The following is a 27,395-nucleotide window of genomic DNA, read 5'->3' on the forward strand; positions in this document are numbered from 1 at the left end:
GGAAAACGAAGCTTGTGCGACTTCTTATCGTGCAACAGTTTGGCTCTAACAAGCTGCAATTTGACAGATTTGATCTCCAAATCTAAACATGAGCCTATACGAGCTGCCATTGTGCCATCAGCTAAACTATTTGAAGTGGTGTTATATAAAGCTAGGTGTAAACTGCTAAATAACCCCCCCAGTGCTGATGTTTCTCTCTGGACTGCAAAGACAACAGAAGGCCACGAGGTGAGCAGGCCCCTCTTCAAGATGTCTGCACCACAATGGGGACAGAAAAATGCTTCAAAATCAGATTCGTGAAGCGGTTTGAGCAGGATGGAGAGTGTTTGTGCAGGAGAGGGGTTTTATCAGCGGCAAACACTCACAGGAAGTCCGGTTTGGGATTGTCCATCCAATTCCTGCGTTCCACAGGAAGCTCTGCATAAAAAGCAACTGAAAAACGCAACAAGACATTTCATTTGTGGCCGCTCGACTCACAGGGAGCACCTCGAATTAAACCGCGACAACCGAGCCCGAGCTTTAAAAGAAACTGGCAGCATGGAAGAGTCCAATAACCCACCGGTACGGCGGCTCGTGCCCACGGCCGCCGCTCAGCCTGCGCGCGCACACACACACCTGATGACCCCCGACTACGACGGTAAGATTTATTTAATTATATTTTTCAAAGGCCAGTGTTGGAATTAATACTCAGATGTTTTACTTAAGTTAAAGTAGTAATACCACAGTCTCAAAATACTCTGTTACAAATAAAAGTCAAACTCTTAATTAAGTAAAAGTTTTAAAAAGTATATGCATCAAATTATACTTAAAGTACCTATTATGCAACATGACTCAGAAAGTCTTCTAGATATGTATACAAATACAATAATAATACTATATTTTGTCTTAATATTATCTTTAATATTGGGTTAAATATTGAACAACTTAATTCACGACAGCTTCAGAGGAAAGGGATTAGTGTTAACAGAATTTATTAAAAGAAAAAAACACAATTAAAGCTCTTAATTGTTATAATTTCTAATATTTAAAAATGTATATATATTTGTTTCTTTTACACATACAGGTAAAAAGTTTTATATCATTTTTAGTTTTGGTTTACTAAGACAAGAACTTCACTTTGACTTGTAACAGAGTATTTCTACTCTTTAGTTTTGTTACTTTGACTTAAGTTAAAGATCTGAGTAGCATACTTACTGATTTCCTATTTGATGCTAGTTCAAGAGACTCAAAATAATATTCAATTTAAATTAAAAACAACATAAAATATGGGGCTGAAACAAGACATTTAACTTTATGAATATGACATTTCCCAAGTTCACAATAGTACAAACAAGTGTTATCATCACATTCAAAATAAGTGATTTACATATAAAATCTATATTTAATTATACTTTCTTGTTCAGTCTTGCAGAAAGTACATTTGTTATCAACATAAAAAAGAAAGAAATATACATATTTTGTGTATATTTTGTGTAATATTTTCAGATGTAGTTTATGAATGAAAAGAAAAGTTTAAAAAGTCCATAATAGTCCGTGCAGTGACGTCACGCTCGGATCCCCGCAGTGCAGCTAGTGTGAGCTGCGGGACACCCAGCTGGAGGAGTGGGAGGAGGTCCTACCATCACCCCCCACATGCTCTCTGACAGACAGTCTGAGCTGCAGGAGAAACCTGACTAGCAGCGGAGTTGTATCACTGGATTTATGAACTCCGCAGCGGAATATAACGGGACTAACTTTGTTCAAACCGAGAGCGTTTTTCCCCTTCCTGCAGTGTAGGACTGTGCTTTTTGTCTGGGGGGGATTCATTTTTTAGGAAAGCTGATTGTTCACGGTTTGTGATTATTTGTATCTATGCATGCACCTTTGATATTGGCTTGTAAGTGCTTGTAAGTGCTTGTAAGTGCTTGTAAGTGCTTGTAAGTGCTTGCTGTTCAGTGTAGGATTTTCTGTGCGTTTATTTCTTTATATGTGAAGTCGTACGTTTAACGCGCGCACCTCTGCGTGCGCGTATGTGAGAGAGTTCCAGAGATGGAGTGAAGGATGTAGCACAGGGAGATTTGTACAGAGCTGTAAAACAGCGCCCTCTCATGGCCAATGTAAGAAATGTGTCTGCAAAAGTTCCTCCTAATGTGACAGTGCTGTAAACTATTACATTTGGACAGTGGTGGAAAGTACATTTACTCAAGTACTGTACTTAAGTACAACTTTGAGGTACTTGGACTACTTTGCTACTTTATACTTCTACTCCACAGATGGAAAAATTCTTCTTTTTACGCTAATGTTCCTTAAGTAAAATATCCGAGTACATCTTCCTTGCTTGTACTCATGCTTTTTAAATATTTAATAGTCTTCCATAACATCATAATAAAAAGCCTAACGTATCTTCTATACCACACCCAACTGGTAATAACTTTTTATAGGAGCCCTGCAGCACCTTCCTTGTCATCAGTGTAATAATGATGCTTTATTCTCGTGTGCTCACGCTGTCTTCAAAGTCTCCTGATTTGTGAATGAACTCAGGCTTCAGATGTGCGTGTCCTGACTCTGGGCATGAAGCCAGCCGGGGATCAGAGAGACATGAAAGCTGTCAACTGAGGCTTAGCATCGCCCCCCCAGGATAACTGAGGTTCCTCCTGCAGGCTGCGGCCCCCAATAACCTGCGATCTTACCCGGCTGGCTTTAATGCCCCGTTAGAGATTTCCTAAGGGTTTTTAGTATCTGGTGTGTTTAAAAACGTGCCTGTAGGATAGCGTCGGTCCAAGCTGACTGTCATGCACTCTGGAACTGCTTCACCATTTTGTAATCCTGTACAGTATGTATTAATCCAAAAATGTTGTGAAGGGATAAGTGAACATTTGTGTGAAGGTAGAGTTATTTGTCCTTTTGCTCTGTCCTTTGTGTTTTAGTCTCAGAGTCCATGCAGCATGTAGGTCAGAGAGAGTTCAACCTGCTCTGTCTACAACAACTCAGGACTGTATTTACCAGAGGCGGGAAAAAGTAATTGTTCTGCAAGTCCAGAAGTCCTAAACTTTGAGTGTTGAGTCCTAAATAAGTCACAATGTGCTTTATTTTATCATTTATTTGTACTGTATGCAAACAAAACTTGAGTGCAAAGACGTGGTCCCACCTCTGCAAGCATGCATCCAGACATCTGCAAAGCAATCAGTGATTGTGGAGTCCTTTTGTTGTGCTGAACGTAGCGTTAACTTCACAAGGGTTATGAATCTATGTGTTAATACTGGATCTGACTACTTTATACGGAGTCTGAATACAAGTGACATGGCATGTTTGTGATTAGTAACAACATCGATTGGATTACAAAAACAATTTAATCTAATCCGAATACATTTAAACAAAAGATCCCCAAATATTCTTTTGAACATCGAAAAACATTTTCAATGCAACTTAAATGCATTTAGCATCTTCTGCAATTACAGTGGATCAAATCAAATGAAGTTGTATTTGCATATTTTAAAGAGGAAATCAGTTTGGGTCATTTCTTCAAAAGTAATCTGGGATGATTATAGTTATACAAGTAATCTGTTAATACTTGATTATCTCCAATTCCCTCTCTTTACAGGTAGCTGGAGTCGTCGTGGAGGAAACTGTACACATTGAGCGTGAGGAGACTTTAGCTACGATCCTCCTCCTCCTCCTCCTCCTCCTCCTCCCCGGCACAGAGAAGAGTGTGAGAGACCGAGCGAGGGAACGTGGGAAAGAGGAAGACGATGTACCAAACGCTGCTTCTCTCCTCCTCCCTCTTCATCCTTCACGTGATGGGCACTCCACAGTTCTTCGCTCACCACGGGTAACAGCTCACTTAATGCTCTTCCTGTGTTTATTATGGCCTGTCATCGGATCAGCGTGGTTCTTACAGCCGCAGATCTCCAGCTGTCGCTCAGACCTGTTTGTTTTAGCGACACTCTCACCCGCCACAAACGTATACAAAGTGGTGGAGTGACATTTAAACACCAGAGTGCACTCTCTCAGGACCGACGCTACAGCATTGTGGGAGTCTCCAGGCGCATCTTGTCATTTTCACTTAAATTGCACAAAGACCAAAATAAACCAAAAAGCCAAACGAAAGGTCAAGTGGAGCCAAAGAGGTGAAAGGTCGACCCCTAACTCTGACACATTGCCTGAGTGATTCCACGCGTTAGTCAGGAGCAATTAGGCTGCACGCCAACTTCTGGTGACACAAACCTCCAAGCTCCAAATGTGGACTCGTTCCAGCTTCCTGAATCAGTTTGGAGCCTTAGAGCCAACGTCTTTTATTTCAAGTTTTGTTTTTTCCCGCAGGAGGAGGACTTGCGGCCGAGACCCCCGTCACGGCGCTGCAGTGGCAACAGAGTCATATGCCCGGGCGGTGCACAAGCCCTACATCACCCTGTGTCAGGGGCATCGCCTCTGCAGCACTTACAAGTGAGACATGTTCCTCTTCTGTTGGCGATCGTGTTCATCTTGTCAGATATTTTTCATTTAGTTTCAGTCCTGGGTCAAATATCTTTGTTAGTTTTCATCATGTTTACTCAACATCATCCTGTTTTTTGTACTTTTAACCCTAAACGCGGGTCATAGCAGAGCTGTAATTAAGCCATCGCAAGATGTACTTTATTTAATTAAGATGTAAACAATGCTTGACATGTTTAGGAAGGGGAAGAGTTAGACGTCATAAATAGATGTAGACTTTCTCCCACACACACACACACACACACACACACACACACACACAGAACTGGGTCACGGTGGCACATACTTGGGTGGAATCTAAATATCGAGTACTTTGTGTAACTACGGGAAATGAACTGCCTGCCCCGGGCCACAGAGACCGCAGTCGTGTTTATTTTGGACCGTGTCTCTCCTCCATACTTACGCACTCTCAATCTCTCTCCAGCTCTGATGCTCTCTAGTCCCCCCCCCTTACATTTCAATCTTCTTGTTTTAACTCTTCCCTCACCAACAACATGCTTTTTATTTTCATTCCTTTTGCACATTATGTTGGCAGGTCAATCTAGTCCTGTAGTGATTCTCCTTACTTTATTTAAAGGGACAGTTCACTCCAAAATGAGCTTCATTCCTCACACCTGGAGTGTGTCTGTCAGAGTCCTTTTAAAATAGTTTGATCCTCTCTAGTCGCTTTCTCTTTGTTTGTAGCTCTTGCCTCAGTCTATCAGCTTGTATCTCTCCAGACCAGAGTCTCAGAGTTTCCTCATCCCTGTCTCAGCTCTGACACACTAAGAGGTCAGTGGTCCGTGGTTTCAGTATGCCACTAAATTCCCATTCTCTCCTCAGCGTTCTTTCAGTCTGACAGAGCTGAACCACACACACTAGGGTGATTACAGCATTGTGAATAACCAGTAAACCCCTAACCGTGTGTGTGTGTGTGTCTGTGTTTTGTCTCCACAGGACTGTGTACTCGGTGGCGTACCGGCAGGTGAGCAGAGCAGCACCTCCTTCAGATTTCTACTCAGATTGCTGCCCCGGCTGGCGGAGATTTCACTCTCACAACTGCAACCAAGGTAACCTGGAGGGACATGTGATGGGTTCATGTGTCAAACTCTACCTGTAGTACCTGCATCTGTTGAGGGGGAACGCTTTGCAAAGGTTAAAGGAAACATGCATATTCACTTTATGCTTCACTTGGGGGTGCTGGGAGGCAGATTTTAGACACCCTGGCTGGCTGTTTCTCCTGTCTTTACGCTAAGCTAAGCTAAGCTAAGCTAAGCTAACCACCTCTTGGCTGTAGTTTCATATTTAGCGTGTACAGACATAAGAGTGCTTTTGACTTTCTCTCGTATAACTGGCAATAAAGTAAAAACATTTCCTCACATGCTGAAGCATTCCTTTTTAAATGTCTCTTCCAGCTGTGTGTGGACAACCCTGTGTGAATGGAGGTACCTGCTTAAGACCCAACCAGTGTGCCTGTCTGCTCGGCTGGACGGGGCACCAATGCCAAACAGGTAAACACACAAGACACACACACACACACACACACACACACTCACACACACATGCATTTACCTGCACAACCACACAAATCACCAATTTCTTTGTGTCTCCTGTCAGATGTGGACGAGTGTAGCGAGCAGCATCCATGCGCCCAGGAGTGTGTGAACACAGCTGGCAGCTATCGATGTGCGTGCAGAGACGGCTTCAAGCTTACTGGAGATGGCCGTTCCTGTCAAAGCCTTCCTCTTCCTCCTCTTCCTCCTCCTCCTCCTCCTCCCACCCAGACCAGCCAGGCAACAGTGGGTGGTCACACCGATGCGGGTAAATGAACATCATAGCAGTGTGTGTGTGCTGGTATAATTCTGTGTTTTCCTGCAGCAGCAAAGTGTCTGGAGCACAGAAGAAAAGGAACATAGCCAGCTTCGCGGTCCATTATTACTTTTGGTACGCGCTATGCCACTCTCAACTCGTACCGTGAGTAATAATGCACTGCGACTGGTGCCGACTGCAGACAGATGTCCTGTGGTTGGGCCCCGTGCGGCGAGACTGGGACGACTTGGTCTTTGATAATGACTCGGTTGACTCCTGCCAGTAAAGCAAACATCTGACTCTAATAGAGCTCCCATGCTAATACAGACATATCTTTATCCCACACACTCCATTAGTTCCCTTAAAATGATGCAATGTTGTCTCTTACAATGAAAAGGTCGATTTTCCTTTGTGTGTGCTTCTTGTATCTTAGCAACAAAATAATACAACGTCTTCAAATGCAGGAGTTGACCCCCCCAGGACATTCCTTTTAATCCCTGTGTCAGCGTTATTGCTTTTTTTGGTGGGATTTATGCAACATAAAACCTTAAATAAGACTTCCCCCCCCCCCCATTTCTCCCAAATTGTATTTTTATGAGTCACTAAACTGTAAATCTAAAGAGGATACTGTCTCATGTCACAAAGTGAAATATCTCTCATGTAAATGTGAGATTGCCAAATTTTCTCAGGCTCCGCTCCAAACTCCCTCCTGTCAGCGTTTGTTGAGAAGAAAGTCACACAAAATGGATCTCCTCCGAGAACGTTCACTCCCATGACTCCACGCAAGAGGCTTGCAAGTGTTGTCGAGTCAGCAGAAACAAAACTTGAGGAAAAAGTGTGTGTGTGGGGGGGGGGGGGGGGGAGCGGAGATGAAAAGCTAAAATATGACGGGTCTTTACTCTGTGAAAGTGACGGATGTGTTATTCTTTTCAGTTTCAATGCGAGGCCAGCAGAGATGTTTTTACTTCCTTTATCTTTTCTCATGCGCACGTCAGAGGGATGTTGACGGAGATCACAAACACAAACACAGGTTGAAATGCTCACAGAGTACAACGCCGCTCGGACTCTGCCAAGCCGCTGCGGAGGAGTGTTGGACTACGTCTGTGTCTCTCCATCTTCCTCTCTTTCCCTCCACCGTCTCCCTTTTTGAATGTGCTCTTGGCCAACACTTGTATTCTCATTCCAGCTCCATCAACCCTGTCTGCTGGGGGTCATCAGCCAACTCTCCCTTTTAGTTCCTCCTCCTCCTCCTCCTCCTCCTCCTCCTCCTCCTCCTCCTCCTCCTCCCCTCCCCCTATTTCTAAACTCCTTCTTGTCTCAGTAATGGACCACATCTGGGAGAGATTGAGCCGCTCTAGCTCTATCTGCCGAAGCCCAGCCAGAAAGGGAGGGGGTCCCTAATTTTGCATCCCCGATCTGCGTCCCGCCTCTTCCAGTGACATTCCCCTCGGGTGGCGCCGGGCAGACACTTTTCCCCGTATCCGATGCATGTTCACACGAGGGATGTTTCCCTCGTCTATTTCTGGCAACCTGGATCGGCTTTATTCAGCCGTTCCCATGTCCATGATTCCCTCCTGTGCCCTAAAAAACCCCCCCGGCCTGCCTGCCTGCCTGCCGCTCTGCGACCCTCTTCCTGGTTTGGAGTGCAGAGACGTTGCAGTGGCAGTGAATCATTGGAGGAGAGGGATTGATGGAGGCATGATGCTCAGTCACCTATCATTGGTCTATAAAATGTCAGAAAGTAGTGAAACATGTCCGTCCCAGTTCCTTAAAGCTCTCCAGATATTAATGTAACAGGACTGATGTCAGATCCTCTCCTCTGATGTACGTGTCTGTGTGCTTTCTACAGGTGGAGGGTTCAGCCAGATGGAGAATGTGACGGAGGAGGTACAGAGCCTGAGGAACAGAGTAGAGCTCCTGGAAAAGGTACACGAAAAAGAAAAACCCCCCCACACATGTTCAAACACACATTAACAGAAGCCACCTACCCCGATACCTCCCAGCCCCGCTCCCCAGGAACACCTCTGCTCCTCGTGTGATTTAAAATCTGTTATTTAATCACCAAACACAGGAGTCTTTGAAATGCCAGACGTACACGATGGCTTTTAACATTTTAATAGTGGCTTTTTCTTTTTTAATAACTCGTCTCCCGTCTTTCTCCCTTCAGAAGCTGCAGATGGTTCTGGCCCCGTTCAGCAGCTTCTTCCCGCCGTCGCTGGACGAGATGTGGTCCGAGAAAACCACCTTACTGTCCCACTCCTTCCAGCAGCTCGACCGCATCGACTCCCTCAGCGAGCAGATCGGCTTTCTAGAGGAACGCATCGGCACATGTGAGTGACCTCTGACCTTTGACACCGCTGGAGCTTTGAGTCCCACGAAAGCAGGAAACGCTATTTTTAAAAACATAATTTAAAGCCCAAATGTAATAAAATAAAATGTATAAAGAAATCTAATAACGTAATAAAATATTGGGCCTGTAACATAATAACCTTTTTGGCGAAGTAAGTTTTGTGATTCAATCAAAGCAGATCAAACTATAAGTGAAATGTTACGTTTGGTCTTAAATTGTAACCTAATTAAGACGTTAAAAAGATTACATAACGTTGAATTGTGGGACGGCTTCATCTCCTTTCCTTCGGTAAAGGATGGTCCAGTGTACACTATGCTAACGGGGATACGAAAGGAAGCATTGAAGCAGCTTTCCTTAGCATTTAGAGAACTATCATGGCTGCCGCTTGGATACTTCCAGGTCGTTTCACTCGGTTAGTGACCTTCCTAAGTAAAATAAAGACCGTTCGACGCAGCCTAAGAGTCTGCAGCCATGCTAGCGGCATGCAACACAAATGTCACCGTCAACGTTAAAGTCGGTAACAACCGTGACGTCTGCACAGTCTACTGAACAACAGCCAGAAGCTCTTTATTACTGGACATGCACATATTTACATCTTAATAAAAAGTGTGCAAGAAACATTACTTAAATTCTGTCAACAAACTGCGTAATAGTGATCCAATAAGAATTATGAATAATAAGTAGCATGTGAAGAACAGGGAAATCTATCAACCCAAGCTTCTTCTTACCAATTTGCATTAATGTCTATAAAATCAGGTTTCAATTTTAAAGCTCATTAATAAATGCGATTGTAGCTTCATGAACTTTAATGGCCAAGGCATTGTGGTAACTCTTTCCACTCTTCTCCCCGCAGGTTCTTGCCAGGAGACTTAGCCGCCGCACATCTCCCATGAAGTTAATAATGACCTGCCTGAGGTTGTACAAACCAAGATGGCTGCTGTTCGCAAGAAAGGGGACGACAGGAAGCAGAAACGGCTTCAATCATCATCTGTGATTTTCACTCTTCCCAACAGTACCGGTGGCAGGGTCAGCGTCAGCATTACATCATCCCTGTAACATCTGAATGAAACCCCCTGAGGGTCAAAGGTCAAACTGGCCACTTTGTTTCTGTGTTTGTTTTTGCATCAGTGCAGCTGTGTCCTCCGTCTAAAGCCCAAACTGTCCCGGGGCAGACGTGGACATCTGTATTTATCTATTTAAATTATGATTACGTCTCCAATAGACATTTTTACCTAGTTTTGTAACATTTTGTAATAAAAAGTTTTAATCAAAAACGGCGTTGTGTGTGTGTGTGTGTGTGTGTGTGTGTGTGTGTGTGCTCACTGATCTGAAAGGATTACTGAATAAAGTACACGCTCCTCGATACACTGCTGATATAAGAAGGGACACTAAGTTAACACAACATGAGGTCTCCTGCTGGCCTCTCCTGCATAAAGTACTTTAATCACTTAACTCAGATCCTGCACTTTAGTTTAAAGTATTAATACGCAATGTGAAGATACATTACAAATAAAAATGTAATTTAAGTATTAAAATAACTTGTTTCAAGAAAATAGGAGAAAAGACACAAATTACTTATTTAGTATCGCTAAAATGTACTCGAGTACAGTACGTGTACCTCCCACCACTGACTAATATAAAGCACATAAAGCATTCAGTGCACGACCACGTAAGAAAAAAAGAATTGATTTTTATTTATTCTTTTGCAAGGCATTCACGTTTACCCAGAACACTATTAACCGGATACTATAATGGGCGTCTATACCATGTGTGCATATTTACACCCATACAGTAAGGGACCGACCACACACACACCCACACACACACACACACACACAGGCACACAGGATGTCAGCCGTTTCTCACATCCATGAAGCTACCACCAACTACACTTTTAATAGCTTTGGTGAAAATGAGAGAAAACTTGAAGTCCTTTTTATTCTTCCATCCCAACTCAGCATGAAAAGTGCTTTATTAAGGTTCAGAATACTTTGAATATTTTGTATCTTACAGTATCTGTGTTCGTAAACAACTGCCCAAAAATCACCCAGCGGGGTTGTCGCAGAGAAACTTGCCACAAGTTCAAGCTTTCATGACACAAAGCTTAGAAATCACACATTTGTATTACAAAATAAGAAAGAATTTAATAGGAAATAAATGGATAAAACACTCTGTTAGCTAAATTTATATGGTATAGTTCATATTTTTGGAAGAAATCCATTTTGGTAGAGTACTTTATGACATTCGAACCACTTGCTGCAAAGGTAAGATCCACCCGTACAGATAAAGTCAATAAATATGTTCAAACGGAGGAAAAAAAGAACTCATTTGATCAATTAATATTAATGGGGCGGGGTCTGTACTACCTTAAATGAAAGCCGGACCATCACTCCGTACTTATGGTCACCCAGGTCAGTACCAAAAGCATTGATACATTTAAACCGTCTGATGATGTCATGAATGGATTCAACATGAAATACATTTGCAGTAAATATGACGCCAACTGTTTGCATACGTGGCGTGTTAATACAAGAAGAAACCGATGCAGTTAGTACACAAAGATCCTGAATGCTGAAATACATTCTCAGATGGTGTTAGATGGGCGAAAGCGTTGAAATGAATGACTTTGCACACAGTGTAAAGGCAGCGAGCAATGTGACCTTTAAGACCTGGATGTAAACCAAAAACAGTTGAGTCTACGCGGTTAGAAGTCGTCGTCAGTACGCGAGTTGAGCATACATACATTGAGCCGAACAATCCCAGAAGGTGCAACAACAACAAAAACGTAAGGCCGACAGTTCCACAACTTTTGAAATAATCTACTATTCGTCTACGAGGTTAAGTAATAACTGAATCACAACTAAAACAATGTTATTCACCTTCATATTGATAAAAAACGAAAACCAGGGACAACCCTTAAAGGTACACTTCACCTGCAGCACATCACTCGCCCGTACGTGTGTGTGACACTTTGTAAATTAATGTTTTGATATCGTTTTGCTGTTAAATTCGGCAAAGGCGTGTGAGAAAGTAACACAAGGCGAGTGATTGATATACACGTCCTCCTTTGTTTGAGCTCTTGTGAAATGTAGACCTAAGTTTGCCAGGTTTATTAGTAATGAGTGAATATTCAAGTGAAATCAGAAGTAAAAAAAGAAGAAAAGAAAACGCTTGAGATCTGAAATGATTTCACGATCGTACACAAGCTTTTACCTCCCACCCCCCCCCCACACACAACTAGAGCTACCTTATATCATTGGTAAAGTGAAATCAGTGGATAAACTGATTCATAGTGAAATAATAATGCTCTTACTTTGGAAGCTTCCCAGAAACACTTTGTCATGGCACCGCAGGTAGCTCGCACTTTGGAGCAATAATGCTTTTAAAAAAAAGAAAAAGAAAAAGAACGCTGGACATTGCACAATATGAAATCCCCTTTTGTCTGTTTTTAAAAGAGTTCCTTACCGAGGAGCAAAACCAAGATTATCCGATGTAGAAATAAATATAAAGCAAAACGTACAGCGAGACGAAGCTGCAGCGGGTTATTTCTACTCTTTGGGACAAACTGAAAGAATGATGATACACCCGACAATGCACAACACTCAAAGGTCCACTTAAGTCCGGTAACTCAGTACAGATGGGTGCTATTGTTACACACTGTATCTTGAACTCCTTGCTTTCTGACATCATGAAGTATGTCATGGAGCTTTAACAGCCAATATGGATTATAGAGTTGAATTCGCAGCGACCGGCGTTGACCTCTCACCTTCGCACACTCCACCACTCACGGAGACCCCGCTCCTTTTGTCTTTAGGCAAGAGACTGGAATGCAGAAAAGGGGGGAGAACACACTAAAAAGGAGATGAAGGCCTTTGAATTTGTGTGTGCAAGAGCGTCCAATGATAACTCAGATAAATGCATTGTGAGAGGAACACGGGGTGTCCACGGACATCTGTGAACAGAACACATGTCGAGGATCATCTGTGAGCAGAAGGCAGGTGGAGAACTAAAGGCCCAAAACAAAGTACAAAATGGTGATAAAGTAAGATGTATATATAAAAAACAAAGAAAGCCTGGCTTCCAAAGGCAGAGAGCAAAGCAAGGATGAAGGCGGACAGAGCCATCCAAAAGGCATGCATGAAGAACAACATACATCTATACTGTTCGGCTCAGCCGTCCGTCACTCCGCTCACGGCGTGCAGAGCAGCGCTGCTGCTGCTGCTGCTGCTGCTGCTGCTGCTGCAGACTTGGTGAGGGTCGGGACTGACTGTGCTGTGTGGTCAGGCCGTCAACTAGACAAGAAGAGATTTCATGACAAGAGACCCGTGTCATGTCGTTTCCTGGCCAGGTAATGGGACGACCTGGGGGGAGGGCGGGAGAGCGGGGAGGTCTGGGGGAGGGATGGGTCTCTGACGGGGACTGAGGAGGAGAAAGAGGCGGGAGCGTGGTTAGTGTTCAGTGCCTGCACGGCCCGTTGCTCTGGGTTACGGAGTTAGGCAGGTTGAGCAAGGCAGCGCGCATCAGGTTGAAGGATTTGTCAGAGAGGGATGGAATATCGTCCGACGTCATCCCCCTCGTGTCGATCTTTGGAAGGATCTTCACTCGGATGGTCCCTGCAGAAGAACAACAACACGTCACTGTCACCTCAAGTTCATCAGAGACACATTTATACACTTTTATTTTGGGATATTTGACGCCATGCAGCAGGGCCTCGCCGGCAAATGAGCGGGGAGCTTGGGATGCCGGCGAACACGGAGAAAAGCTAAACAGTCATTTGCACATAGCGCCCACACTGCAACGAAACAAAGCAATGCTTTAAGAGTTTCTCTCGTGCTTTCATTTAAACGTATGGGAACACTATTCATTTGCATTAATATGGTAACAATGAGTTCTGTAATCTGTCATCTAATTACTTCTTCTGATATTATTTCAGTGTCAGTATGAAGATATTTATGCACGTGTCGTATCACAGTCAGAATTCTTGTATTGTGACAACACTTCCTGCAGGATCAGCACAATCACGCCGAGTTACCCGAGTTGAACTGCTTTTCTTTCCGTAGGTAGAAGCTGTTGTAGGCGGAGAAAACGATGGGTATGATGGGTACCTGAAGACAAGAGAGGAAAGAAGATCAAACATCATCATCAATACTTAGTTTTCATGTTAAGCACACACATCGTAAAGTTTCCTTTTGAACATTTTCTCTATTCCTGAGGCACAAGATGAGAAACACAGACAGAGATGCATGACTGAACCGACATCACGTTCTCTCTCTCACACACACAATCAGCACGACACTAGCAATCTCCATCTCCTCCACTAATAGAGGCCGAGTTGCTCTCGTGAAGCCCCGAGTGGCCCCTTCAACGGGACTGGCTGAGCCAAACGTGGCTCCCCCTGGGGGCTGTCCTGCTTCCACTCAATCTGGCCGGCTGGGTACAAATGGAAAAGGCTGCGCTGTAACTCAGCAGAAGCAAACACGCAGAGATAGAAATAGTCTCAAAGCCAACAGGGGAAAAAAACTAAACACACAACACACACACACACACACACAACACACACACTATTCTCCAGACCTTGAATGAAGTTAGTCCGCCACCTCATGCCAACGCAAACACACGACAAATCCATAATCCAAACACTATTTATAGGACCGCACCAGAGAGTTCGAAGCTTCAGTCGACTCGTTCTGTTTTACCTGTGTTATTATTATTATGAGGGAGTAAAGGGATCATACAATATGACGACATACAGTCAAAGCTTCATTAGAAGATGTAAAATAAATGACATTCAGCACAGCCCTCACTCGTTGGAGAACATAAGCTCGTAGGAGCTGTGGAGCCCGTATAGGAAAGGTTAATGTGTTTGCTAATAGGAAGCAGCAGGGCTTTATTTGTGTAGCCTCTCAGCCTCAGTGCATGCATATCTGGACCAAACTGATATTAATCTTTAGCAGCAAGTAACAAAATAAATTGGCTCACACATACAAACACACACACACACACACACACACACACACACACACACACAAGTTTTGCCTGAGGCGAACCAAGTTGCAGTTTCTGGCCCAGATCTCATTCAACAATGTTTTTTTAATTCATTCCACCTGTTGGACCTGCAGAGTGTGTGCTGCGTAACATCCACTCAAGGACAGAGACCTCCCACCTGCATGCATGAAGAGGTGGAGCTCATGAGAGCGCACACAGCTGAGCTGCCAGTTAGTCTGGAGTCATTCTGTGTCGTCTGAAGAAGAGCGAAGTTACATCATCACACAACTTCACAGAAGACCGAAACAGAAATAGCACAAAGAAAGTGCTCAGACAGACCAACCCATTTGTCTCCGTTTCAAAGCTTTCCTTGTATATTGTATATGGTTAAATCATTATGTTGCCTCGTACCACATAAGGTTGCTAGCTCCCCCATGTGTCTAGAATCAGCATATAGCTGGCAACATCAACGCTCTCCTTCTCTTTTAGGAGACTAACGTTGGCACAAGGCTCCTGGAATACAGCCAGTCTCATCACAGCCCCAGCAGTGTTCAGTAAATCAACAAGAAAACACGACACGGATACGACGGCTGACACTTTACTCAAGGGGCGAATCCACAAAGAATAGATCGCGGCCACTGAGAGTCTCATCATTTGAGCATCATTTGCATTCGTTATCTGTCCCGTCTCAAGGTCTGATGCACAACAGATATTGCACTAATGATATTAATGTGCAAATATGCTACAAAGTTTTGCAGCTGGGGGCCATTTGCCCTCTTTTGCATCCGATTGCAAATATCCATGTGGCAAAGTATAAATGTTGCCTGTGCACCAAGAAGACACCACAACAACAAAGTGAATCTCAAGGAGAAGATAGGAAAAGGACCCACTTGTGCCTGCACTGCCAGGTGGAAAGCCCCTTTTTTGAAGGGCAGCAGGTCGCCCGTCTGGTTCCGCGTTCCCTCTGGGAACACCCACAGACGAATCTGTGAGGGTCAAAGGACAAAAGGTGGAAAAACAACGATTAAACATAATCTTGACAGATTAAGTGCAGACAGGAAAACAAATAAGAGTCCAATTAATATGACATAAACGCATGAAGGACTAGAACTTATGTCCCATCATCACCGATATCCTGCAAAGATAAGAGCCACATTACCTGGTCGTCCAACATGGTTTTGGCAGCGTCCACCATGACACTCTTGGCGTCGTTCGGCTTCTTGCGGTTGATGAAGACGATGCCACCCAGCCAGCAAATGAGACCTACTGTCCCGGCGTAGATCAACTCCTTCTTGGCAATCATGGTGCAGCGGTCTGGTAAGATCTCCATCAGGCCTGAGAAACAAAAGGATAACAGAGGAAACATTAAGTGTTCTATTTCTAAATGAGAACCACTAACCCTAAATACTTCATGAATAAAATATGTTCTAATAAATTATCTCCAAGTAGAAGGTCATGTCAGGATGAGTGCAGACTTAAATCAATGAATAAGCTTAGTTTTCTAGAAGGTCTGGGTTTTTTGAAGATCATTTGAAAAAAATCAGTAATTAAAATAGTGACTAAAAATAATGCTATAACCGGGATTCACTTTCTTCACCTCCGAATTAGCAGACTTAAAATCAGAAACTGGGCTGTGGCGATGAGGGATCCTAGTTCGTTTAGGTCTCATCACATGAGCTGGAGGAGAAGCAGCCATTAATGACTGAATGCAACGGTTCACATGGCAACTTGGACGCCAAATCAGACTCATGCCGAGTTCTTCTCAGCAATAATTAGATGCCTAGTTCTCTCACTGCCGTCTCCAGCTTGGCCTCGAGCCTTCCCTCATCACTCACCGGCTCTGAAAAACACTCTCCCAGACGCTGATGGAGAGAAACTCTACCTCTGCTCAACAGTGTCCACTGAGGCAACGCTCGCTGCATCATAGACAACGACAAACCAGGAGAGGTAGAATAAGGAGGAGTCTAAAGTTTGGATGGGATACAGCTGACAGGTCTTAACATATTGTTCAAGTCGTGGCCCAGAACATGAGAGGTATTAAGTCCCGGAGGCAAGGTAGCACCATTGATGTCTTCAGTAGTATTGATCAAGTCTGTTCTTGAATCGCTTGTTGGCCGATCTAACTGTGCGACTAACTGCAAACAAGATCTGGCCGCATCGTATTCCAGCTCCACCGCAGCCGTCAGATACAATCCTGCTCAATGTGCGGAAGGTTGCATCAGATCTGTGTGAAGCGATGAGGAGAATATTTTCTGTCTCTTCAACGGAGCAGGAGCTTCAGTGGACGTTGAATTCACATCATTCCAGCTTCATGCGTTCATAGCGTAAAAAAACTTTTATGAGATTTTTCAAGATTTCGCATTTGGACGTGTCGGCATGTTCACTCAAAATGTGGATAAAAAGAAGGGGATGGAAACACTCGTGGTTGGAGCAGGCGGTAGGTTTGTGCCCATTAACCCGACAGTGTAATACATTCAGGTCATCAGCCAGTTGTTAACCGTCGACAGTGTGAGGCGATGGTTCCTTGTGAGACTTTGTCAGTGAGCTCATCCAGGTCAGCAGTCAGTGCACAGCAGGCACAGTATATCAGCAGTTAATGACCGGGTAGATTCCCCTAGCGAGGGTTTCATGAAGCACAGGGCAGAGAAGGAAGAAACCTAGTTAGATCCATTTAGCAGGAGCAGCTTGTCCATTTCACGGGCCAGGGAGGGGAGATTCGCCGCACGTATACACAGGAGCGGCTCCAGAAATCCCCACTGGTACAAGTCTTTCATCTGCGACTCCTGCATCTTCTGCAGAGGACAGCTGCTCCTTCAGCTGAAATCTCCAGAAACTTCTGAGTGCGTCAGATTGCTCAAGGTGAAATGCTGTACAACACTTCTTCAGAGGTAAATCTGATCTTATTTGAGATGTAGAAGACGAGACACGAAACTAACACAAACCATCTTGCCTCATTCTTAGTATGAACCAACAGTGTTTCAGTCAGGATGTATAAATAGATGAGACTGGCTGCATTTCTACACCTTTCAACATTGCTTCTCACTTTTAAACCACAATGACAGTTATTTCATGATGCAAGAAAACATGCAACAAGTTCCAATGTTGGAAGCTATCTAAACGTCTGTTTGGAAAGGGTTTCAGGTTCAAGGGTCAAAGTTCACAGAATAAAGAATGCTATGCAAGTTTTCTGCAAGCTGAAGAGTGCAATCAATGTCAACAATATCCATCTTCATACATAAAGGTAGTACAGCACCCACCCAAAACATCCAGGGAGCTCTGGTGGTTGGAGATGATGACATAGGGCCCCTCTGTCTGCAGATGCTCCCAACCGCTCACATCGAATCGAAGACCAAGGAAATACTTCACATGACGAACCAAGACACGGATAATCCTGGGGGGGGGGGGGGGGTGAAAGGTTAATTACAGTACTGAATAAGTACAGGTTACCGTTCACAGTCATGCGAGAGCACAGGCTACATATTACTAACCAGATACCCACGTCAAACGGCTGGAGGTAACAGTGGAATGTATAAAGCCGGTATAATACTCGGGTATTACAGTAAGAAGGCCAGCTCAAATATTTAAAATCTGACCTAAATCACACATCCATGACTGTCTGGTTACAAGACATCTGGTTGATTAACTATGTACAACATCCCCATTAGCTTCGCCTGCTTTGGTTGGTTAAATAAATTGCCTGCAGTAAGAACAACGCTCCAATAAGCTTTGAGAAAGAATGTCCTACCATCTGCCTGCCTGCCTCTGAAAAAAACAAAAACATAAAATCAATGACCTTCTAATTTAATTTAATGCTGCAACTCTGGGGATTTATCAGATCTAATCAATACTTTGAGTTGTCTGGAGCTCTCTACAGTGGAGGAGTGGCAAGGCAGGATTTATTTATTACTTTATATAATAAACCTGTTCACTATCCAATTATAACACTTTCATTTTCCACATACGTAACATAAAGGAATGATAATATTATGATATCATTTTCTCAATTAATTGAATTTATTTTAAAGTTTTTTATTAAACCAATAGTTGACATTCCAAAGATATTAAATTTACCATCACATGACAAAGAAATACCATCAAATCCTCATATTTGAGAAGGTGGAACCAGTAAATATCTATATTGTTGCAGATCTAACACAACTTTACAGTGAATCATATTAAAGCTGCACAAGGGGTGTTGTCTTCACTTTATTTCAATCTTATAACATTGTTAATATGTGTCAAATATATTCATCTTTGGGTGATTTTGACACACAGTTAATATCAAGACACTGAAATCTGATTACCATAAAAACTATCTTTTTGTCACATTTTATCCAAGGCCACGACTTGGAAAAGTTTCATTGATTCATGATTTAGAACAACCAGCTCCAAGGTCCCGAGTCACAACCTGATCATCATCAAAGGTGTACATGCTTTTACTAGAGTAAGAACATATAGATCTGTTTGAAGGCTTCTTAATGCTGCTGTGTAACCTTCTGAAGGACCTGAAGTCGGAGGAAGAGCGTTGAAACGTTACACGGCAGCATAACAATCTTTCTAACAGGAGCTAATTTGTTGTGTGGCTCCGTCTGTTCTTACTCTGATAGCAAGGCTGCTGGATCGAATTTAAACAGACACTGGGATGTGCGCGTGTTGAGATTCATTCTCACCAAGCACTCACATCCATGACATTTTCTCTTCGGCCCCTATAAACACTTTGGAAAGACTTCCTTTTCCTCAAACCAAAACACTTTCTCACCTCAAACACACAGAGTATGTCTGTCCTTTTCAAATGCATCTGCACTCTGGAGTAGATATGTAAGGCTGAAAAGAGAGCCTTGGCATTTTATGTTAAGGCCAACGACACACTACAATGAGTCTCTTAGCGCTCCATTCCTTAGCCTTTATTTAATCATCATTCGATCAGGACTAACCTATTTACACTCTTCGAGCCGAAGGCAGCAGTAGAACAAAATAGTATAGAACTGCTTTGAAACTACGGTCTCACACACACACACGGGCACACACACACACACCTTCATCTGAAGGTTTGAGTCGACTCAAGAATCCCCAAAGGACGATGAGAAACATGACACTCAAGCTAGAGTTGTTGTATATTCTAGCTTTAGGAAGGAAGCACGGAGGAAGAAACAAAATCGGCTGAACATATCATATCCGTCTCTGAAAGCCTGCAAAAGATTCTAACACTACGGATTTCCACAAGCATTACGCCATCCTGCTGATCACTCTATGCTAATGAGGAGAGCAGCCCCGCCCCTCAACTGCCACAGGTAAATTTGTCCAACGCTAAAATGTAGTGATCCTGAAATAAAAAAATATTTTTGGGACGGCAAATAATTTTTAAAGAACATTTAAAGACAGAAACCCACATCATAGAAATACCATACAATAATATCATGGTTAAACAGCCACAACACACTGTAAATGGGCACCAGCTTTTCCGACGCAAGAATTTTCCTATGCAAAACTGCACCACAAAGTTTAGATAACAAATAAGCTATTTGCTCGTGCAGACCACCAAACACTGGTCTTTGTTACACCACTAACTTCAATGACCTTCCCTCTCAGCAGCAGAGTCAGTCCCCATCTTCTGTCTCATCTTCAAATACACCTCATGTCCCTTCCTCATCAGTGAATCACATCCCCTCTATCAAACCTCATTGTGTTATCTTAATAGGACCACATTTTAAAAATGCCTTCAACCAATTTCCTTGTAATTTAGGGGTCTATGATCTTTGTTACTCACGCCTTGCAACCTTGTACTGACCTGAAATTAAAGCATCAGCTAAATACCTAGAGAGCTACATGTTTATAAATAAGAACATTTGCAGCTTTGGTGCACAATGCATGCTGGGCTCCATGTTTGTTGGGAGTAATGTGTGCAATAATCAAACATTTTCAATATTCTGTCCCAAATGACAGGGAAATTAAATGATCAAGGCTCTTGCTTGGGTAATTCTCTTTGGTTATGCTCCCAATAATTATGGGATTAAAAACAGCAAAGCCATTTAGTGCAATAGAATAGTCTTCATTTCACACTGATGCCAGAGCCGATTACTTAAAGAGACATTTCCTTGACATAAACACTCTCTCGGAGAGGGAGCTAAACAGCTGTTAGCTGTGAATCAGGGATTTGATTTGTTTGGTCACATGGGTCAAATGTGATCATGGATTAAAAAAACAAAAACATTTTTAATATCTTAGTCTTGTTCTGATGTTGGCTGAAACAATGCCCTGTGAAGGTGAAGCCTTACAGAAGCTCTGATTGACTACCAATGACTTGATCAGCATATCAATGGTACATTTTATGTCATTGTTATGGAAAATAAACAGAGATAACTCAATTACTTCACTGATCTATTACTACTAGAGCTAATGGGGCTAACAGAGATGATACTGAACCAGCACTGTCCATTATAATACAGTAAGTAAGCCTTAAACATTTGTTTACATGTGGCATATCAAATAGTTACTTCTCTTTAAATGGCTAATTAGCTTTTCTATGATAGACTGTACATTACTGTTTTATGATTACTCTAACTCTTGCCAAGCTGTAGTTTTTTTCACTATTTGTAAGATGGGCTGGGTAATAATCACCCAACATAGAACATTGTCATATCTTCCATTTATAGTAATCAAATCAAAGTGATTTTAATTACTTTTTCAAAAGTTAAAAGCTCACAAGGTTAATCAAAGACAGAAGGAAGCTCCTGAATTCGTCACCTGCGCTTATTACCTTGAGACTCTACCTAATGCAATTATCTTTCTTGTCACTCAAGCTTGCACAAAGTACACGATTATCTGGTAATGTACAGTACAATCAGTGTTTCCCCTAGGTTTATGGCTTTGGAGGGGCGCTCACCGTGCAATATCAATAGCATAAACGTTTAGTTTATTTAATAAAAGAGCACCTGTGAGTGTGAAAAGTGAGTTGTGAACAATGAAAATATTTTAAAAAACAACAAAGAAAACACCTTGAATTTCAGGCAGGACAATGGTAGGGGAAACACTGAGAATAACTCAACCTTTAAACATGAATACAGTCTTTAGTGTATCTTTCAACACAGCAGTGATAACACATTTAGTCTTGTGCAAAAGCCACTGGTTATGCAATGACTCAGCCAGTGTTGCAGCAATTGTAAGATTGTTCAAGGGGAATGAAATGGCCTTGGTTGGATTCTTTTTATGTCCAATCCACCAAGTTGTTCCTCTTTTCCTACAGAGCATAATGACATTTAGGCTGACTTGTTGTCAAAATAGATTCAATACAACTTGGCTGCTCATGGCTTTAAAAGTTCAGCGTGAACTGTTACCCCAGAAAGGATTGTGCCAACAAAGATACCAGTGCCAAAGCTAATTCTGGTGCTAAAGGTCAGCGAGTTCAGGAAAGGGATATGGTCACATGATCACAATGACATAGTGAGGATAATTCATTCACAATGACAGGGACAAGTAAATGAGTAGTTAACTATGTAGGCTTTAAAAAGGTCAGTTATCCAACGGCCTGAGTGACGACATTACTTGTAAGTCAACACAGTAACACTGGTAGTTTCCCAATAATGATAAAAAAAGCCATTACATATTATAGAACCTGGGCTCAAGCAATTGTGAGTGAGAAAACTAAGCCTCTTACCTTGATCTGTTGTCATGACACCCAACCTGATAAATAACGTTGGAGTCGTAACCTAAAGTCGACAGTCACATACTGTAAAGACCCTTTTCGAGTTTAAAAAACCTGCATATACGCACTTATTTCAGCGGAGAAAATGGCAGATAAAACTGTCTGTAGACTCTGCACGAACACAAACCACAAATTAAAAACCAACAAGAGTGTTTCAGGAAATGCAAGCACAACATTAACAGTAACTTGAGTCAATGGATGCTTTTCACTGAGGTCTGTTCTGGCACACCATAGTTTACTGTGTTACACTCAAATCAGCTGTGAGAGTCATCAACCCCATAATTCCGGTCTTTGTGCACCCGTCTGACAGCAAATGTCTGTGACAAAATACCCTGTTATTGATGAATCACAGCAGTCTTCCTGCCATAGCTGGCTAGTGTAAAATGTGCATCCGAAAAACTCTTTTCACCTCCCTGTGCAAAGTCTGACCCCGATTCAGTTGCTTTGTCACAGTCAACAGGTCCTGATAACCTTTGAGCAGAGAGAATGGCTATTCCTAGAGCAGAGAGCAAGGCCCTAAGGTCTGCTGTTATAACTGACAGGGCTGCTGTCAGCTGGCCAAGTGAGGGAACATTGTGGATGGGCCTCATAACTATCCAGTAACCCAACTCTAATCAGGGGGAAACTTGCCATCTGCCTCATCAAGGTAATTACACAAATGCAGTCACTTGTGTTCAGCAATCCGTCCTCACAATCTAGGTTTAAACACAACAACAGAAATACCCATGCTACAAAGTGGACACTGAAGTCGTACTCCATTTATAACTGACCGGTATCAGTTGACCGGGTCAGTGTGTGTCGGGTATAAAATAACATATTTCCTCCAGTGGTAAGTTCAAGGGGTCATCCCTACAGAGGCAATACTCAATAATAGCCTGCAGAATGGTACTGATGTGTATTAAGTGAAGCTGTATTACTGCAATAAAGTCGTTCCCAGGCGTGAAAAGCAACGCACGTGCTGGGGAACAATTCTTTATTTCACTTGAGTATACCTAAGTTATGTAACTTCATACTTCTACTCCACTACACTACATCTCAGAGGGAAATATTGTACGTTTTACTCCTCTATATTTAATTAAGTGCTTTATTTGCTTCCGTTTTACATACAAACCATGATCAATGATGATGATGATGATGATGATGATGATGATGATGATGCAGGGATTCTGTACTTGGACCGATTCTATTCACCTTATATATGCTTCCTTTGAGCAATATTATAAGGAACCACTCTATAAACTTTCATTGTTATGCGGATTATACCCAATTATATCTATCAATTAAACCAGATGAAACTAATCAATTGGCTAAACTTCAAGCATGCCTTAAGGACATAAAAACTTGGATGTCTAGCAACTTTTTGATGTTAAACACAGACAACACTGAAGTTATTATACTTGGCCCTAAACAGGTTGTCCCAAAAAGTCGCTTAAGACTCTTCAGTTGATCCAAAATGCAGCAGGCACGTGTATTGACAAGAACAAGGAAACGGGATCATATTACTCCTGTATTAGCTGCTCTGCACTGGCTCCCGGTAAAATACAGAATAGAATTCAAAATCCTTCTCCTGACTTACAAAGCAATTAATGGTCAGGCTCCAGCATATCTTAAAGATCTCATAGTACCTTATAAACCAACTAGAGCATTACGCTCCCAGACTGCAGGGTTACTTGTGGTTCCTAGAGTCTCTAAGAGTACAATGGGAGCCAGAGCCTTCAGCTATCAAGCTCCTCTCCAGTGGAACCAGCTTCCAGTTTGTGTTCGGGAGGCAGACACACTCTCCACATTTAAGAGTAGGCTAAAGACTTTCCTTTTTGATAAAGCTTATAGTTAGGGCTGGCTCAGGCTTGCCCTGGATCAGCCCCTAGTTATGCTGCTATAGGCTTAGACTGCCGGGGGACACCTCCCTGCTCTCCTTCTCTTCCTCTCCTCCCCTCCCTCTCTTCTTCTCCCTCTCTATCTGTATGCATTTATGTAAATGTATATTACTAACTTACTAACTCATCCCCGGAGTGTCTGTCTCTCATGTGGCAGGTTGCCACTGATAAAGTTTACGTCAGGATCATGAATCAGTGGCTGCGCCTGCTGCTCTGGTCCTGCTGGACACCGGGAAGCCTTTTTTACATTTTCCTGGATTCATCCAAACTTTCTCTTTTCCAACACAACATAATTTCTGTCAAATGTTGTATTTGTACTATGTTGTTTATCCTGTACACACGACATCTATCGCACGTCTGTTCGTCCTGGGAGAGGGATCCCTCCTCAGTTGCTCTCCCTGAGGTTTCTTCCATTTTTCCCCCTTTAATTATGGGGTTTCTTTTAGGAAGTTTTTCCTTGTGCGATGCGAGGGTCTAAGGACAGAGGGTGTCGTAACTTGTACAGTCTGTAAAGCACACTGAGATAAATGTATCATTTGTGATATTGGGCTATACAAATAAATTTGATGCATTGTTGTAGATTAAAGATGAACCGTAGGTCAGTTATCTTGCTGACTAGACCTGCTCAGGTGGGAGTTGTGTGAAGCTCTGCAGGGATCTATGCGAGGTCATCGTGTAGGCCAGTCGTATCTTTGCACACAATAAGAATCTGTGTGTACAAATAAGTATCTTCTTGAGTGCATAAGATAAGAAATCATCTTTCAGGACCCTGAAGACTAATCATTTTGCATTGGGACTACTTGCATGTTCTTTGCATTTTTACCCCTAGGTCAAACCTCCAATCTATATTTCCACGTGTCAGTGTGTTGAAATCACCAATCTACAATCTATAGTCTACTGAAAGTCCTTGAAGCCTACGCACTCAAATTTGTGAGCAAGACTGTGTTCGTGACTTTCATATCGCCACAGTGGCAGAACAGATTTCTACCATTCAAACGGCTTTTGAAATGTCCATCCTCCTTCGTTCTTTTCCAATTCAAACTGCGAAGATAGCCCTTACCAATCTCCTACAATGTTAGCTCAGATCAAGCGACAAGGCTAGACCAACAATATATTTGTAAATCTTTTAAAAATCATATGAATGATACCATTTCTCTGTAACAGCTGGATGTGGAAATAAGTTCATTATATCAACTTAAAATGTTGTTTGTGGACAAATAAAGTTATTGCAGTCTTAAAACCCAAGTAGATCCTCACTGGAGCATCTCATCTTTGTGTCTCCAACAAAAGCACTATTTCCTCCTGTTTGATAACAACTAAGTCTGTGTGTATGTGGAAGTTATTTTGTCTTATTATTTAGTCACATGACATATGTTAACTGTGGGACCCTGGGAACATAAAGACGACCCTCACCACCACTATCACTAACTATAGCCACAGGAATTGGGTCAACACCTCATTCATACACTTCCAACGAACTTCAGCCTCATAAAGATATGATTTATTGCAGGGCTATGGTGCACGTGTACCTTTAACGGGCACACGACCATCAGTTGCATTAATAAATAATTACTGAACTGATTTAGGGATCTTAATTCCCACCAACAAAAATCACAAACAAGCAGCTCTGATACCAGAACTAGCCAAACAATGATAGCCTTGTGATGTTCAGTGGGCACACTGCTCACCCAGTATAACTTCGCTAATGTCAGGAATTTGACTGGAGGGAAGAGAAGTTAATACTCTTGCAGTTAATGTAATTACCGTTATCTGAGGCTGGGATTGTTTCCCCCACATAGAAACAAGCCCTGACTTCGCGAAGCACGTTAAATGTTAGCATTCTTGTTTTCAGCTAACACGTTCCTTCTGCCAATGTGTCAAGGGGGCTAATGTTAGCATATGTATAATTAAAAATGTATATATTATTTTTTTTGTTTTTAACTGTGGGGCGAGTTAGTAGACTAGAAGCTAACCAGACGTTAGAAAACCGTTATGTTAACATAACCCTCCGCTACAATAAAACAGGAAATGTTGCTAGCAACCGTTATCGGAATGTTTCATATAAACTACGGGTTAGCCAGCGAGCTAGCGAGCAAGCTAACGTCGGCTAGCTGTCAGACGGCGCTCGCGAGCGACATTTATTATGCAAACAAACTCACCTCATGTTTTCAACGCTTCTGCCGCCGCTTTTCATGATACACAGAGGAATCGCCACCAGCGCCAACACCATCATCCAGCCGACGTAAAAGCACTTTTTGAAATAAAAAACAAACGTGCTGCTGGTCCACATCAGGAGTGGAAACAGCAGCAGCGGTATCATCCAGAGCACATCCATAGCGATCCGGAGAAAGTCCCTGCCAGCTACAGTAAACACACACGCGGTTTCGGATGAGGAAGCCGGTAAAACACTGGCCAGGCTACGGTGCAAGAAGGAAGGGAAGCACCCTGACAGGCATTACACAGTCAAAAGTAGTCCTTTTTTAGGGCAACCCTGGCGATGGCTGTGCTTTTCTCTGGCTGTCCCAAAAATTGAACATGTACCGTTGCTCATCTGTTGCTTAATGGCATCATGAGGTGGAGTCAAGTCGTCATCGGTTGTGATTTATTTTCCATTTCCGGTTGCTGGACCAGGATCTCTGATGTCACAAGTTAGCAGAGGTGAAATAATCTTTTATTTAAAGTAAAAGTAGTAATACCACAGTGTAGAAATACAAGTAAAAGTTCATTACAAATCTGCAAAAGTGCTGATTATGCAGCATGGCAGAATAATATAGCCTGATTGAACTATAATATTGGTGCATTAATGTTTAATAATTGAATTACTTTATATATTGCTGGGTTGCATAACCTATAAGAATAGATCATAATTGTTAAGTTGATTTAAAATGTGTATTAATAATCCTGATTAGTGAAGTAACTAAAGCTGTTTGTATAAATGTAGTTCCCTCTGAGATGTAGTGGAGTAGAAATATAAAAATAATAGTGTGACGTGCAAGTACTGCAATTATCTTTTACAAAAAGTACAATACTTGAGTAAATGTTTCATTCCACCTCTGAGACAAGGCATGGTTTGTTCTTTTTATATTCTGCATCATAAAAAAACAAGAGAAATCTGAAAGTATTACACAACATATAGCCAACAAACATGTATTTTTCTATTTTTATTACACTTATTTTGAATGTGAAGATAATAACAGTTTGTGTACTATTGTTTATCTAATAA

The 27,395-nt window shown here is 42.4% G+C and overlaps 2 protein-coding genes across 4 annotated transcripts; one reads left to right on the top strand and one right to left on the bottom strand.

The window, feature by feature from the left end:
* Positions 1-456: 456 nt before the first annotated feature.
* On the top strand, positions 457-9,883 carry egfl7 (EGF-like-domain, multiple 7). 3 transcript variants are annotated; one of them, XM_029445426.1, is made up of 9 exons: positions 457-637; positions 3,581-3,808; positions 4,300-4,422; positions 5,407-5,519; positions 5,865-5,960; positions 6,067-6,270; positions 8,108-8,184; positions 8,426-8,588; positions 9,462-9,883. In XM_029445426.1, exons 2-9 carry the CDS (start codon positions 3,729-3,731, stop codon positions 9,479-9,481), a joined length of 876 nt encoding a protein of 291 aa, XP_029301286.1. In that variant the 5' UTR covers positions 457-637; positions 3,581-3,728; the 3' UTR covers positions 9,482-9,883. The 3 variants fall into 3 exon arrangements, with proteins under 3 accessions (XP_029301286.1, XP_029301288.1, XP_029301287.1); XM_029445428.1 differs by lacking the exon at positions 457-637 and adding an exon at positions 1,670-1,831; XM_029445427.1 differs by lacking the exon at positions 457-637 and adding an exon at positions 2,716-2,997.
* Positions 9,884-10,278: 395 nt separating this feature from the next.
* Positions 10,279-26,774, bottom strand: agpat2 (1-acylglycerol-3-phosphate O-acyltransferase 2 (lysophosphatidic acid acyltransferase, beta)). The gene is made up of 6 exons (XM_029445168.1): positions 26,332-26,774; positions 17,851-17,984; positions 15,753-15,928; positions 15,484-15,579; positions 13,641-13,713; positions 10,279-13,221 (listed from the first exon to the last, which is right to left on the bottom strand). The coding sequence occupies exons 1-6, from the start codon at positions 26,505-26,507 to the stop codon at positions 13,064-13,066; spliced, it is 813 nt and encodes a 270-aa protein (XP_029301028.1). The 5' UTR covers positions 26,508-26,774; the 3' UTR covers positions 10,279-13,063.
* Positions 26,775-27,395: the final 621 nt, after the last annotated feature.

This window comes from Cottoperca gobio, chromosome 12 (genome assembly GCF_900634415.1).
Source record: "Cottoperca gobio chromosome 12, fCotGob3.1, whole genome shotgun sequence".
Lineage (NCBI taxonomy): Eukaryota > Metazoa > Chordata > Actinopteri > Perciformes > Bovichtidae > Cottoperca > Cottoperca gobio.